This window comes from Balearica regulorum, chromosome 3 (genome assembly GCF_011004875.1).
Source record: "Balearica regulorum gibbericeps isolate bBalReg1 chromosome 3, bBalReg1.pri, whole genome shotgun sequence".
NCBI classification, from domain to species: Eukaryota; Metazoa; Chordata; class Aves; order Gruiformes; family Gruidae; genus Balearica; species Balearica regulorum.
This window is the reverse complement of record NC_046186.1, coordinates 8,441,596-8,454,303: the sequence shown is the minus strand read 5'-3', so window position 1 is coordinate 8,454,303 and position 12,708 is coordinate 8,441,596. Positions and strand designations below refer to the sequence as shown.

The 12,708-nt window shown below is 42.9% G+C and overlaps 1 protein-coding gene across 2 annotated transcripts; it reads right to left on the bottom strand.

Annotated features, from left to right (window-relative positions):
• Nucleotides 1-1,153: 1,153 nt before the first annotated feature.
• On the bottom strand, nucleotides 1,154-11,615 carry LOC104630935 (WD repeat and coiled-coil-containing protein). Of its 2 annotated transcripts, none has more exons than XM_075750504.1 (5): nucleotides 11,487-11,615; nucleotides 10,653-10,898; nucleotides 6,526-8,407; nucleotides 3,754-3,871; nucleotides 1,154-1,776 (listed from the first exon to the last, which is right to left on the bottom strand). In XM_075750504.1, exons 3-5 carry the CDS (start codon nucleotides 8,386-8,388, stop codon nucleotides 1,505-1,507), a joined length of 2,253 nt encoding a protein of 750 aa, XP_075606619.1. In that variant the 5' UTR covers nucleotides 8,389-8,407; nucleotides 10,653-10,898; nucleotides 11,487-11,615; the 3' UTR covers nucleotides 1,154-1,504. The 2 variants fall into 2 exon arrangements, with proteins under 2 accessions (XP_075606619.1, XP_075606618.1); XM_075750503.1 differs by having other exon boundaries at nucleotides 10,784-10,898.
• Between the last annotated feature and the right edge of the window lie 1,093 nt (nucleotides 11,616-12,708).

Sequence of the window (12,708 nt, the reverse complement as noted above, 5' to 3'; positions counted from 1 at the left end):
TTTTTCTTGCTCCATCCCCACAGCGAGTAGGCAAACGGAGTGCAAGAAGCTGGGAGGGGACACAGCTGGGACAGCTGACCCCAACCTACTGAAGAGACATTCATAGAATAGACTCGTTTAGGTTGGAAAAGACCTTTAAGGTCATCAAGTCCAACCATTAACCTAGCACTGCTGAGTCCAACCACTAATCCATGTCCCCAAGTGCCACATCTGCGCATCTTTTCAATACCTCCAGGGATAGTGACTCAACCGCTTCCCTGGGCAGCCTGTTCCAGTGACTGACAACCCTTTCAGTGAAGAATTTTTTCCTAATATCCAATCTAAACCTCCCCTGGCACAACTTGAGGCCATTTCCTCTTGTCCTGTCGCTTGTTACTCGGGAGAAGACACCAACCCCCACCTCACCACAACCTCCTTTGAGGGAGTTGTAGAGAGCAATAAGGTCTCCTCTCAGCCTCCTCTTCTCCAGGCTAAACAGCCCCAGTTTCCTCAGCCACTCCTCATCAGACTGGTGCTCTAGATCCTTCACCAGCTTCGTTGCCCATCTCTGGACACACTCCAGCACCTCAATGTCCTTCTTACGATGTCATGCTCAGCAATAAAAACTGGGGGAAAGGAGGAGACAGGGGAAATATAGTCAGAGCTGCGGTGTTTGTCTTCCTAAGTAACCATTTCACAGGATGAAGCCCTGCTTTCCCAGAAGCCAATGTGAAGCACTGAATAAACTCCTAATTTTGCACTTGCATGCCCCGCTTTTGTCTTACCTATTAAACTGTCTCTATCTCAACCCATGAGCTGTTCTTGCTTTCGCACTTCTGATTCTTTCCCCCATCCTGGACAGGGGAGCGAGGGGCTGGGCGGCAGCTCAGCTGCCTGCTGGGCTCAGCCCACCACAAAAGACGACATATCTGACAGCCACTTCCCCGAATCCGCATGGAGAAGGAAGTACCGAGGCATTAATGGTGCGCACAGGAGGGGAAAGGGTCTCACAGGATCATACTTTGTCCCAAACTCCATATATCTGAGCTAGCGCTTACACCGTTAGTAACTCCAGTGCAAAACCGCTTGCACCTCTGCAGGCCCTATTTCGAAATAACAACAACATAATAGTTCAGGCTTTGACAGAAGTGAGGAAATGGGGGACAATGCAGCATTTTCAAGGATTTCTTTATTATGCAAGTTTTAGTATCATCTAAAAACACCAACATATTAAAGCCCAAGATGGAAACTTGCGCTCAGGAGCTTGTAAGAACACACGTTTTCAACCACTGATACAAAGACCCGGTCTATACTGCAAGAGGCATATTTAAAAAACACTGCTCAGTATAAAAAAAAGTTAATGTTTTCAAGGACCAAATAAATAATTTACAGTGATATGCAACAAAAAATTATGTAAATCCAAGAGAGATTTGAGACAGACTGTTGTTTAGAATTTGCAATCCTACATAGTAAATTTAAAAGTCTCCCATCGTAAGAGAGACATTACAAAAATCACTGTCAGAAGTTACATGTTACTGCTGGGCTGTTCTGAAGGACTGCTGCTGTCTAAAGCCTTGGAGGAGCAGTCTCTGAGGACTTCCAAAGAGCTTGTGATGTCCAGACTTTCAGAAGAAGCGGGTCTACACCCTTCTGTAGAACTGATGATGTCCAAAGTTGTGGAAGAACGGGCGCTGTAGCCTTTCGTACTGGCATCTCTTACGACTATCTCCTGCGTGGATGTAAACATTAACGGAACGAAGCCCTCGCTGTCCGCTGTGAGAACAATCCAAGATGAACCTGTGAAGACACGTAAACGTCTAAGAGTCCCTGTAATTAGGTACGTATAAGGTATTAAACAGATTTCTTTGAAAATTAAAAAAGTCAAATGCTTCTCTATGTTTCTATTTCTTCTAGGAAAAAAAAAAAGTATGGGGAGATACAGGTTGTATAATCTCAAAAATAAAGGACAGTTATGGTCTGAGCAGAATTCATCAGCATCCAGACTTGTTTTTAATTAGGTATTCATAAGCTACTTCACAGTGCTTAAGTTGTGCAGATACTGTACGAAGCAGACATTTATTAAATTATAAATTAATATAAAAAAATCTAGAAACCACCTTTATTATGTAATTTCAGTATAATTAATTTCAATAAATGTTTCTGGTACGTTTGCTGTTTGACTTCACATCATCATTAGCATTATTTTTACAATTTGAAATTGTTTACTGAAGCCAAAACACTGACTACTACCAATTCATACAAACCAGAAAATTTTCATGCTATCAAAATATCTGTTAAGTTAATGAAGAAATAAAATAGAGCTTGTAGGGGGTGAGGGAGTGCAACGAAACATTTCCAGCTGTTTGTACAGTTACATTACATAACTTCATGTCACAAGTAAGGTCATGAAAAGATTGTAGCTTAAAAGCACTTTAATCTTTTGGCTTAATATCTCATTTGGACAAAACTTTAAAGTCAATACAATTCAGGAATTTGAAAATACCATTCCTAATTTGCCCATTTATCTAGTAATATTTGTAAAATTAATAAAGAAACCTACTGTAACACTGTTTGCTTTTAAAATTTATCTAGTAAGGCCAGTCATACACGTGATGGTTACTCATTCCTGGGTAACCAATTCTATTAAGTTCACATTTTTAAGCTAAAAATGAGAAGTCAAAACTAACACAAGAAACAGGCACATTTTTCTTGCCAGAAAGAGAAATCATTCAAATCTTATAGCTCAAAATAAAATTCCAGTTTGAAAATTAAGAGATCAGCACCTACAAAACTGTCTACTTTTCTCACTGGGTACATAACACGGTTCTGGGTCGTGCCACGACATTTTTAAAACAGTCACCGTATTTTAATACAGGTGACTGATCCTGCTATAGGAAAACTACTGAATTAACGTAAGACAGCAGTGAGAACCTTTCCAATATTGACTTGTTAGTGAATTATCCAACTACAGTTTTTTCTAGGTGTTGGAATAGTAAACATAGTCTAACAACTATTTAAAGAAAAAGAAAACTTGCACAATGGTAAGAACAGCAGCCTTAAGTCTGGGATATTTGCTCAGTAATCTGCAATTAGGCAGAGAGCAGACGCAATAGGCAAGTGGCTGGAATATAGTACCGAGAACCTATGTCGTAGTGAGACATGACAGCCCAAAGGTACGTTTTCTGCCTTTGCCAGAAGTAAGACACTTTGAATTGACACCTCCACACGGGATGTGCATGGGACAAACGGATAACGGCAGAGAAGACCGCAGCAATAAGAAAGGCAGCTTTCTTCACAGCAAAAACCAAAGTGAAATGCGCTGCTAAAATTTATAAGGCTACTTTTGTGTTTATAAAAAGCTACAGGATTTCCTAAAGGAGACCAGATGCTGGAACTACAGATTAAAATATAGAAAACTGTATTCCAAAACCAGCAGTCAACTCTAACCTCCTCATTACTCAGACTTCTCTATTCAGAATAAAACATAAATAAAATACTGGGTGATAGTAACTTTCCAGTATAACTAGCTGCTTGATAAGGTGGTATCAATCCATAAAAGTTTGCTCTTTTTTTTTTAATAACGTGAAGATTTCTCTCAGTAAAAGCCCAGAGAAGAATCTTTACGTTATAAAACAAATGAGCAAGCTTTTATTAATAATCTTCCATTATTTATTCCTTGTTTTTTTCCCAGATGGGATCATGCATTTTGCTGCTGCTCACTGAGAATGTCACATGTGTTTAAAGCATTTGTATTATCGGATAATTACAACATACCGTGCTGCATTTCTACAAGAGAGAGATTGAATATCTGCTGGACTATATTTAGACGGAGTTTACCATCACAAAGAATAACAGCTCGTCTTTCATCTGAATCACTTCTGGAAAGCTGCTTCTGTAAATTCAAGAAAGAATCATTAGATACCGTGATGTAAACAGAGATGTCAAAATGGCATTAATGAAAACAGGATCGTAGATATGCCTTCAACTAATCATTTACAGAAAGCCAAATGCTACATTCATTCAGGCCGACTTGCAAGATTTATACTTTAAAGTCTCAGCTCTCAAAGAGACGATCTTGCTGCTGTCGCTCACAGAAACTGTGCTAATTCAGCGTGTGTCAGAACAACAGGAGAAGAAATCATACACTGCTGCTGTAGAAACCATGAGCTTCATCCACAGCGCAATCTCAACTCTCATCCTACCACCTGCAAGGGACGCTTCCCTAGGAGTCTGCAAAGCAGCAGGTTTTGTGTCCTTCCCCCTCCCTGATCCACAGCTTATGAAGAGGTGAGAACTCTCGCCCATGAATGTTTGGGATGAGGAACAGGAGGGCTTGTCTCTCTCACCTCTATCACTACCCCAAGCTTTAAAATCCAAAAAGCATCTTCAAAGAAGCTAAGGGGCAGAACAAAGCATTATAAAAACCTGCCAAAGATCAGCTGTTACCAAAACTACAAACTTTGTCTTTGCGTAGGATAAAATTCACATGTAACTTCCCAGGGAAGTCTCGACAACGTTGCTGGGACATGATAAAACCAGGATGAAGTAAATTCCGACTCGTTTTCCATGCTGGGGACAGACCCATCCATCCACAAGGAAGGCGTATGGCAGAGGGGAGCTTGGAGATGCACAAAGGCTCTTCGCCCCCGGCACTCTGCCCTCTCAAAGACAGTGCTTATTCGGGACATTCTGGGTTTCCTCAACTTTTTGTAAAATACAGCTAATAACTTAGGCAGTAGAGAAACTATCAGGGCTCAGCACACGAGGTGAGGATCCCTGTTGGCCTGTTAACGATTTCTGAATCAAATATACTTTGGCTAAACTTAAACCACAGCGTTTTCTGCCAGACATTCCAATGTTGCTTGTAATACTAAAGTCAAATGCTTTTCTTGCCACAACTCACCATTGATCAAAATACGCAGGTAAAATTGCAGCCTTACTTTCATTTGCGAAGCACCCCCCAAAGCATAGTTAACCTAGCTCTTGGAACACCAAGACAAGCTGATACGTAACTCAGTTTCAAACTATATATAAACAGAGAGCTGAATATAAAATCATAACAAAAACTTGGGCTACTTCAAATTAAAGAAGCTTTCCAAACAAACACCTCAGATAAACGAGGCACCAGACTTGCTGAGGGAAACTTTCACTTTTCAGAGTAATGCCCCATGTATATTTAAGATTTAATAGAGCTAGAAAAATTAGTTATTACAATTATTAAATGTTTACAATGGAAACCAGTGAAGAGAGTGAGGGAATATGATCTAGGACCTAAGAGTTCAATGCTACAAAAGTTGAGAATAATAATTTTTTGCAATAATAAAGCTGAAAAATAGAGCTTATTGAAAGGAAAATAGTAGTTTAAATTACTTTGAATCTTGACTAAGGTTTATTAATCTGACTTCTAGAAGAGACGCAGTAGATTTGTGCCATCTCTTGATAATAAGGTAACTTATACTTTCTAGCATGAGATTTGGAAGTACCTTCTTCCAGCCAAGGAAAGGGTCTTTCCCATGGAATTTGATTTTAAATCCATTTTTAAGCTATGTTAATAGAATTATCTGTTGTGTCCCAAAGGGTTTCTTTCCTTCTCAGATGGTGCTCTCAATACTAATTAGCAACATTTCCATTTCAGAGCCAAAGCATTTTTCTTTTTTTGTTTCAGTCTCCATTATTTTATTTGTCCTCACAAAAGAACAGGTGTTTGATACCAATTCCCATACACAGAAATTTTCCCTTGCCTAAATTTCTAAACAGAAAGCTTCAGAAGTTGCCTAGGAAAAACATTACACTGCCAGAACTTCATGCAGGTCTTTAATTCTGCAACAAAAGTGTCACACGTGGGTTCTCTGGAGTCCCACTAGCCTCTGTGCAGGAGGAGAAGTTACACCGACCTGGGCCAGAGCCAACAGGGAGCTGCATGTTCCTGAATATTACATTGCTTTAAAAGCACCGAAAGCCTGCAGAGCAATGAGATGTGTAAAAATAATCCCAGCTATGGATGGGGTTAATGTTAAGGATGGAAATCTAATCCTATTGACCATTACATGATAATGGTCCTTTTTTTTTTTTTTTGCCAGAAATGTTCTGGTTTTACCACTGGTACAAATAGCTGTGCAACAACGAAAGCACCACTACAGCATCCATCTGAAATGGGAACAATTTTAGTTTAAAGATACATTAGTTTAATTTAAAAAAAATGTCTTAAGTATATCCCTCATTCTATCTCCCATCAGAGAAAAATACAAATATGTAGTTTTAAAAGAACTGTAAATAGGGACCAAGATGCAATTCCAGGAAGGGAAGAAGGACAACAAAAGCAAGCCAGGATTATGTAAAAGCCTAAATAAGTCTAAATAAGACTTCTATCAGATTCACCTGCGTGCAGCAAGATCATTCATGCCTACTGCATTTGCACATACTAAACATTCACAGGATGTCATCCTTTCTGCACGTAACATGACAAGCTTTCGTGTTTTAAATCCGTACAAAGAACATACATCCCTAAACAGATTTTATCATTAAGGCTTCCAATATCAAAATTACCTGGCAGGTGATGTTAATAAAAGAGGGTTCCTGAGAAGATGGGTACACTGGAAGATTTCTCTTTCCAGATTTTAGCTGCTCAGTTAATTCACAGAGATGATGTTGTAATTCTGTGAAGTTACCAGACAGTTTTTCTACATTTTTCAAAAAGTAACTTGCCTCCTTTTCACTTGATAGGTTATTCTTGTAGGAATTTGGTACTTTGGAAGCTGCATCTGTCTGCCTTTTTGGAGATGTTGGCTTGTTAGAAAATGCCAGTGATGTGGCAGACAGTGCCATAGTCCGATTGACTGGTTCGGCATCGAGAGGCTCAACAACTGGAGGAAAATTCATGGAAATCTTTTTATCTTTGAGCTCATTTGTGTTCAACAACAAGCTTTGTTCATAAACAAGACTCTTAATTTCTTCAATGAGTTTCCTTCTGTTGGTAGGGGACTGAATGGCAGCATGATCTGGTATCAAGAGTCCACAGCTGAGAGGGTGAATATCCATAGAGAGATCATGAGGTATATTTGAAAGGTTCAAATTGGAGCTCCCATTAACTGAGGCAGATGTTGAAGGACCCATTTCAAATATTAGTTCCTTAATCATCAATCGAATCATATACTTGTCTGATCTTGAAGAGGGAAGAAATGCAGGGTCAGTGAATTTTTGTCTTCCAACCAGTATCAGTAACAATTTATTGGTCAAGAAGCACAAACCCTTTGGTTTCTCATTTTTCTCTAGCTGAATCTGCTGAATATTGGGTAAATTGGATGAAGTCAGTGAATAGACTAAAATAACGTTACACGTATTGGAGGCAACCGATACAGTTTGAGTTTTGGGGTCAAAAGCCATTATATCAGGAACCAGAATGCCTGGGATGCTAACTTTTTTGGTGGAAGTAACCTTTCTTTCAAAAGTTACCAAGATGAGATGTGAAGAATCTTGGCCACTTCCCGTTAGGTAGTCCTTGGGCCTCAGATGAAGAAGAGGACTGGAATCAGCACCCTGCTTGCTAGAAAGTATGTGAGTTAGATCCACAGGAGATGTAACAACAGACAAGGGCTTCTCAGAGTCCAGAGATTTTTTGCCCCCATCCATGGAATACTCTTCCTCACCACATAAGCTGGACTGAGAGGGGAAGGACTCTGTCTCAACACTCGCTGGAACTTCAAATGCAACACCAGCATTTAAACCACAGATCTTGTCTAGAGGAAGCTCAGTGGCAACAGCAACTTGGAAATTCAGAGTAGCTTCCACAGCACAGATGTAGCCTCCCACATCAAAGATTGGGCAAAAAGAACAAGCATTCAGTGTTTTCTGAGCATCATCCCAAATATAAGAATGAAGGGCACTGCCTACTCCCACTACTAAGCGATTGCCTTCCTTCGTCCAACAAGCACAGTGGATAAGACCGCTGCCTTTAATATCTGCTTTAATTCTGGAGTTGTTGAGATGAACAGAGTGTAAGACGGAGGCATCGCGTGTAGTTAGCACAGCCAAGATCTCCTTCTTCGGATGCCACACACAGCCTTGGGGGAGCACTGGAAACGGCTCGCTGATGTCGCATATCTGAGAAACTAAGAGCTTATTTCTTTCTGTAGCATTAAAACAGAGCTGCCAAACAGTGATATGCTTTTTATGTTGAACAGCGAGCAGAGCTGGGGCATCAGGGGGACATGGGCCCCAGTAGAGTCCATGGACGTGTTCAAACTGACCGACAACACTTGAGTCACCAAATTTTGGTTCTCCATTATGAAGGTGTAAAGAAGTTAGTATCACCTGTTTCCCATCTGTCCAGGCAATACCATGCACAGGGTGAATTGCTTGGTATAAGGCATTAAGGCCAGTTCTCAGAAGCTTCGCCTTTCCTAACTCCATGACTTTTCATGTGAGACATCTAAACAAATTAGAATGAAAAGAAATAATTATTGTAGAGGATACCTGTACGATTATTTAGCTTATGACCCTGCCAATGCTGGACTCTTCCTTCCAGTGAAGTCAACGTACACACAATATTCATCTACGCTTAATCCTCAAACCTAGAATTGTTTGTTTATGATGTTTACACAGTGAAATGCAATTTTAAGAGAAAGAAACTTTGCTGTTTACATAGGGTTAGTCTGCTGCATTTTCATCACAAGACCAATCTTTTCATTCTAATCGACAGAGTGTTTCTTCTCAGAATATTTTTGAATGACTTTAGTATTAAGTTTTCAAAATATCGCCTCTAAGCTTCATGGAACATTTGTGATCAGATAGAGTAATCCCTTACAAGTATAAGCAAGCATTAATACATTATCTCTGAATCTGATCCTGTATTAAGTGGGTGAGAATGAGGCTTTTGTATGGCTATTGCAGAAAGCTCTCTAAAAAAAGCAAATGCAATTTTGAAGAAAGTTAGGATCAAAGCAGATTTTTCTGAAGAAATGCATGAGAAAAGAATTTAAAAGAACTTATAACACAGGAGGGGGACAGATCCACCTACCTCAGGCATGAGCCATACAAGGATAGCACATGAATGACTCAACCTCCAACGTCTTCTAAAGCAGTGATTTATTTTTTTTTCCTTTTCCTAAATGATGTCAGAGTTCACAAACCATCTCATAGCTCACTACTGTTTGTTGACTAGAAGGGATGAAAGCAGTAGGCAGCTGACTGTGCCTGCAGAATGGTATTTACACATACCTGAATATCCATACAAAAATACACATGCATTTTTAAATGCTTTTTAAAAAAAATCTGCAGTAATTCTGAGGACATTTTTATCATTTGGATATTGCTTTAGGAGTACTTATTTTCATAGTGTCCTGGAAAGTAGAAATTATTGGTTTATAGGTAGGAAATAAACCCACAGAAAACCTTAATTCCAGTATTTTTTAAATTTGATTTGCCTGATGTCTTGCGAGAAGTCTTTTCAGTTCTCTCTGCACAGTGTGACAGCTTCAAAAGAGAGAATGGGAGACTGCCAACAATCATCATTCTCCATAGCCCATAACCAGGCTTCCAGGACACCCAAAAGCCATATGCAAGGCACCATAATTTCAGAAGGGTTCAGGATTTTACACACATTTCTAGTTTTTGAGCTGTGAGCAATCCATACTCTGTGCACAGAAGCCAATTCAAAGGAACTGATGGTTTCCTCACTTAAGAGGAAAGATAGGATTTGGTTCAGCTGCAAATCCGTGGCACAGAATGATTTGCAGCTTTAATATGAAGCATGAAAAACAAGAAGTGTTTGAGAAAGTCAAATTGTCAAACTGGAAGGGTTTAATCACAATGTGCAGGGCCTGGCACTGCTCGGTATTTTAATTAACTATTTATGGATGACACTTAACTTGGAAGAAGGGATTGGAAGAGCAGATTTCACAGACTAAAATTAGATAGAAAAAGCTATGTTATGATAATCAAGATAATTTCTTCTCAAACTAATAACACATGTAAAATAATACACTTAGTAAAGAAAAAAAACCCAGCAAAACAAAACATGGATACCTCTTCAGGAATAATTGCCTGGGTAGTGGTATAGCAAAAATAGAAAAGGATCTGGCTTACAAGGGAACACAAATTGAATATTTCAGTAATTTGAGAATGTTGTCAAATAAGAGCATTCTAGAATATTTTTAAGAGGGATGCCATACGCAAGGGAGATAATTACCCCACTTCCTCAGAGTTAACAATATCTCCACTGGAGTACTGCGCCTAGTTCTGAGTTTAATGGTCCGAGGACGATGGAAATGCTTAATAGAGTTCAAGAACCAGAAAAACATGAGAAGTGGGTTCACTCCGTTTGGAGAAGACTCTGAATGGAAACTTGCAAACATGCACTGGACCACTGAGAAGACAACACTGACCCATTGTTCTCTGGGTCTACTGTGGATAGTGCAAGATAATAATCAGCTTAGTTTCAACAAAGATGATTTAGGTCAGCTGTTAATGAAAAATTCTAACCATAAGTGATAGCTAAGCATTGAAGCAGGTTACCTTGGAGAGGCAGAAGGAGGGAAGAAGGTGCTCCATGAATTTTATAATCTGTAAGAGCCAATTAAGTAAATGTTTACCATGGATAAATTTAAGTACTCTGGATCCTGCCTCACGGTAAAGAGCACTTGAGATACTTCCCAATCAACTTCACCACCACATACCTGGTTCTCCTCTAAACTCCGGTATAACCGACCTCAATTTCATTAAGCAATCACCACTTGCAGGAAAATAAAAACGTTGCTGTTCATTCTTCGGTGCTCCAAATCACACATACACTCTGGGCAATACTCACTTATGGAAGGGAGATGATAACGTGCTTCCTAAGATAGGCTAAGGAACTAAGCCTTCTGGGCCATCTGGACAGGTTCCTCTGATACAAGAGATGCTTCACGCTATCTCCCGCGCACCTGGAAAAGCAAGAGCAGGAAGACACCCGCTGGCCATGGCACTCAAGCCACCTCATGCGCAAACCCCGTCACTCATCCCACCGCCGCTTCCACCCGCACAGGCCCCGGCCCTTGAGGTGTCAAGGCACGTCACCACAGGCCAGGCTCCCGCCAACCGCCTCCTCACCCGTGGGGAGCCCCCTCCACAGCCGCCCCAGGGAAGCCCCGCGGTCCCCCGCCGGCCTCGCCTCACGCCCTCGCACTATGCCCGGCCAGGGCAGCCAGGCGTCGCGCCACTGCCACAGCCGTGCGGACAGGCCGGGATGCTCGGTGGAACGCGGCGCCTGTGCCCAGCCCCTCCAGGCAGGCGGGAGACACTGCGGGGGGATCCTCCGGCAGCTGCCCCCGCAGCGGGGCACCGGGCAGCCGCGGCAGGGAGCAAGAGAGACCGCCCAAAGCCGCCCGCCCGCGCCGCGTCCCCCGCGGGGCCACCCGCCCGCACCAGGGATCCGCCGCTCCCTGCGCGGGCCCGCCCGCACCGACATTCCCCACCTTCCCCAGCGGCGCGGCCCGCCCGTTCCTCCTCCTCGCCACGGCCAGCAGCCTCACCCGCCCAGCGGCTCAGCCCGGCTCCGGTGAGGCAATCCCCGCGGCCAGGCAGCTGAGCGCGGCGCTTGGCTGTGACGGGTACCTCACGGCTCCGGCTCCGCCTCCGCGCCCGGTCCTGCCCTGCCCTGCCCAGCCCAGCCCCGCCTGGCCGCAGGGGGCGCGCAGGGACGCGCCGCTTCGACGCTCAGCAGCGGCGCTCTGGCCGAGCACGGCTGAGCTCCATGACCCAGCAGGCGGTGCCTACGGGGGCGGGCGCTAGAACTACAGCTCCCAGGATGCAATAGGGCGGGCAGCGCTCCGCCCCTCCCTCCTCCCCGCTGGCGCGAGCGCTCTCCTTAGGGCGGCTCCACGGTCGCCCGGGCTGCGGGCCCGGGGCAGGGACTTGTGTCCCCTTTGTCGCTCCCGGGGGGTCACGTACCGTGTGACATGTCCGACCCACACCCGTCCTGGCGTGGCTGCCTCCGTGTGGCTCTCGGTGAGGCCTGAGGAGGGACCACAGCAGAGAGGAGACGCCTCAGGCGGGAGCGTTGGGTCCCCCGTGTGGTGTATCCCTTCGCGTGAGGGATGGCTGGTGGTTCAGTCGTCAGCAGTGTGACCGGCCTGGCCTGGCTACCGGGGCTCACTTCACCCCCTGGGGCCGGAGGGTGGTAAGGTGGATAGCTCCTATGACCCGGCAGGTACGAACACGAAGCCTGCAAGTTTTAAGAGTTGGATCCTTCTGCACAATATAAAGATGCAAAATGAGATATGTGCCTGCTTTTTCTGTGTTTTGGTTTTTTTTTCCTTGGGAGGTCACATTTAAGTGAAGAAAGCATATAAACATGATACAGAACTACTGCAATACAACTTCTTTGGTCCTGACTTACTGCATTGGGCATAACTTCTTAGAAGTCTCTGAGGCCTTTTTAAAGTTAATTGTACTGCAAGACTGTGGCACTTTGTCAATACTTGGTACTACAGAGCAGTCTGATCTGTACGGGTTTTGAAACCCATACTTTTGCCAGGATGTTGAAACACTGGAAAAGGTGCCTTAAAGAGCTGCCAAAGGTGTGAAAAAAATGCTTGGAATGGTTGCAAGGTCGAATATGTAAGTAGCTCAAACTTAAAAGAAGAACACTAGGTGGTCACTTGGCTATATTGCATGAGTGCCTTTACAGAGAAAAAAATTACCAGAACTAAAGGTTTAACAAGAGCCATGAATGAATTCAAATACATAAGATAT

What these genes read in the sequence shown, in the direction of transcription:
- LOC104630935 (XM_075750504.1), bottom strand. Translation starts at nt 8,388, where the DNA reads ATGGAGTTAGGAAAGGCGAAGCTTCTGAGAACTGGCCTTAATGCCTTA. An exon ending in TTATTAACATCACCTGCCAG is followed by an intron (nt 3,872 to 6,525) that starts GTAATTTTGATA and finishes TTGAATTTACAG; the next exon opens with AAGCAGCTTTCCAGAAGTGA. An exon ending in TCTTGTAGAAATGCAGCACG is followed by an intron (nt 1,777 to 3,753) that starts GTATGTTGTAAT and finishes GTGTCTTCACAG; the next exon opens with GTTCATCTTGGATTGTTCTC.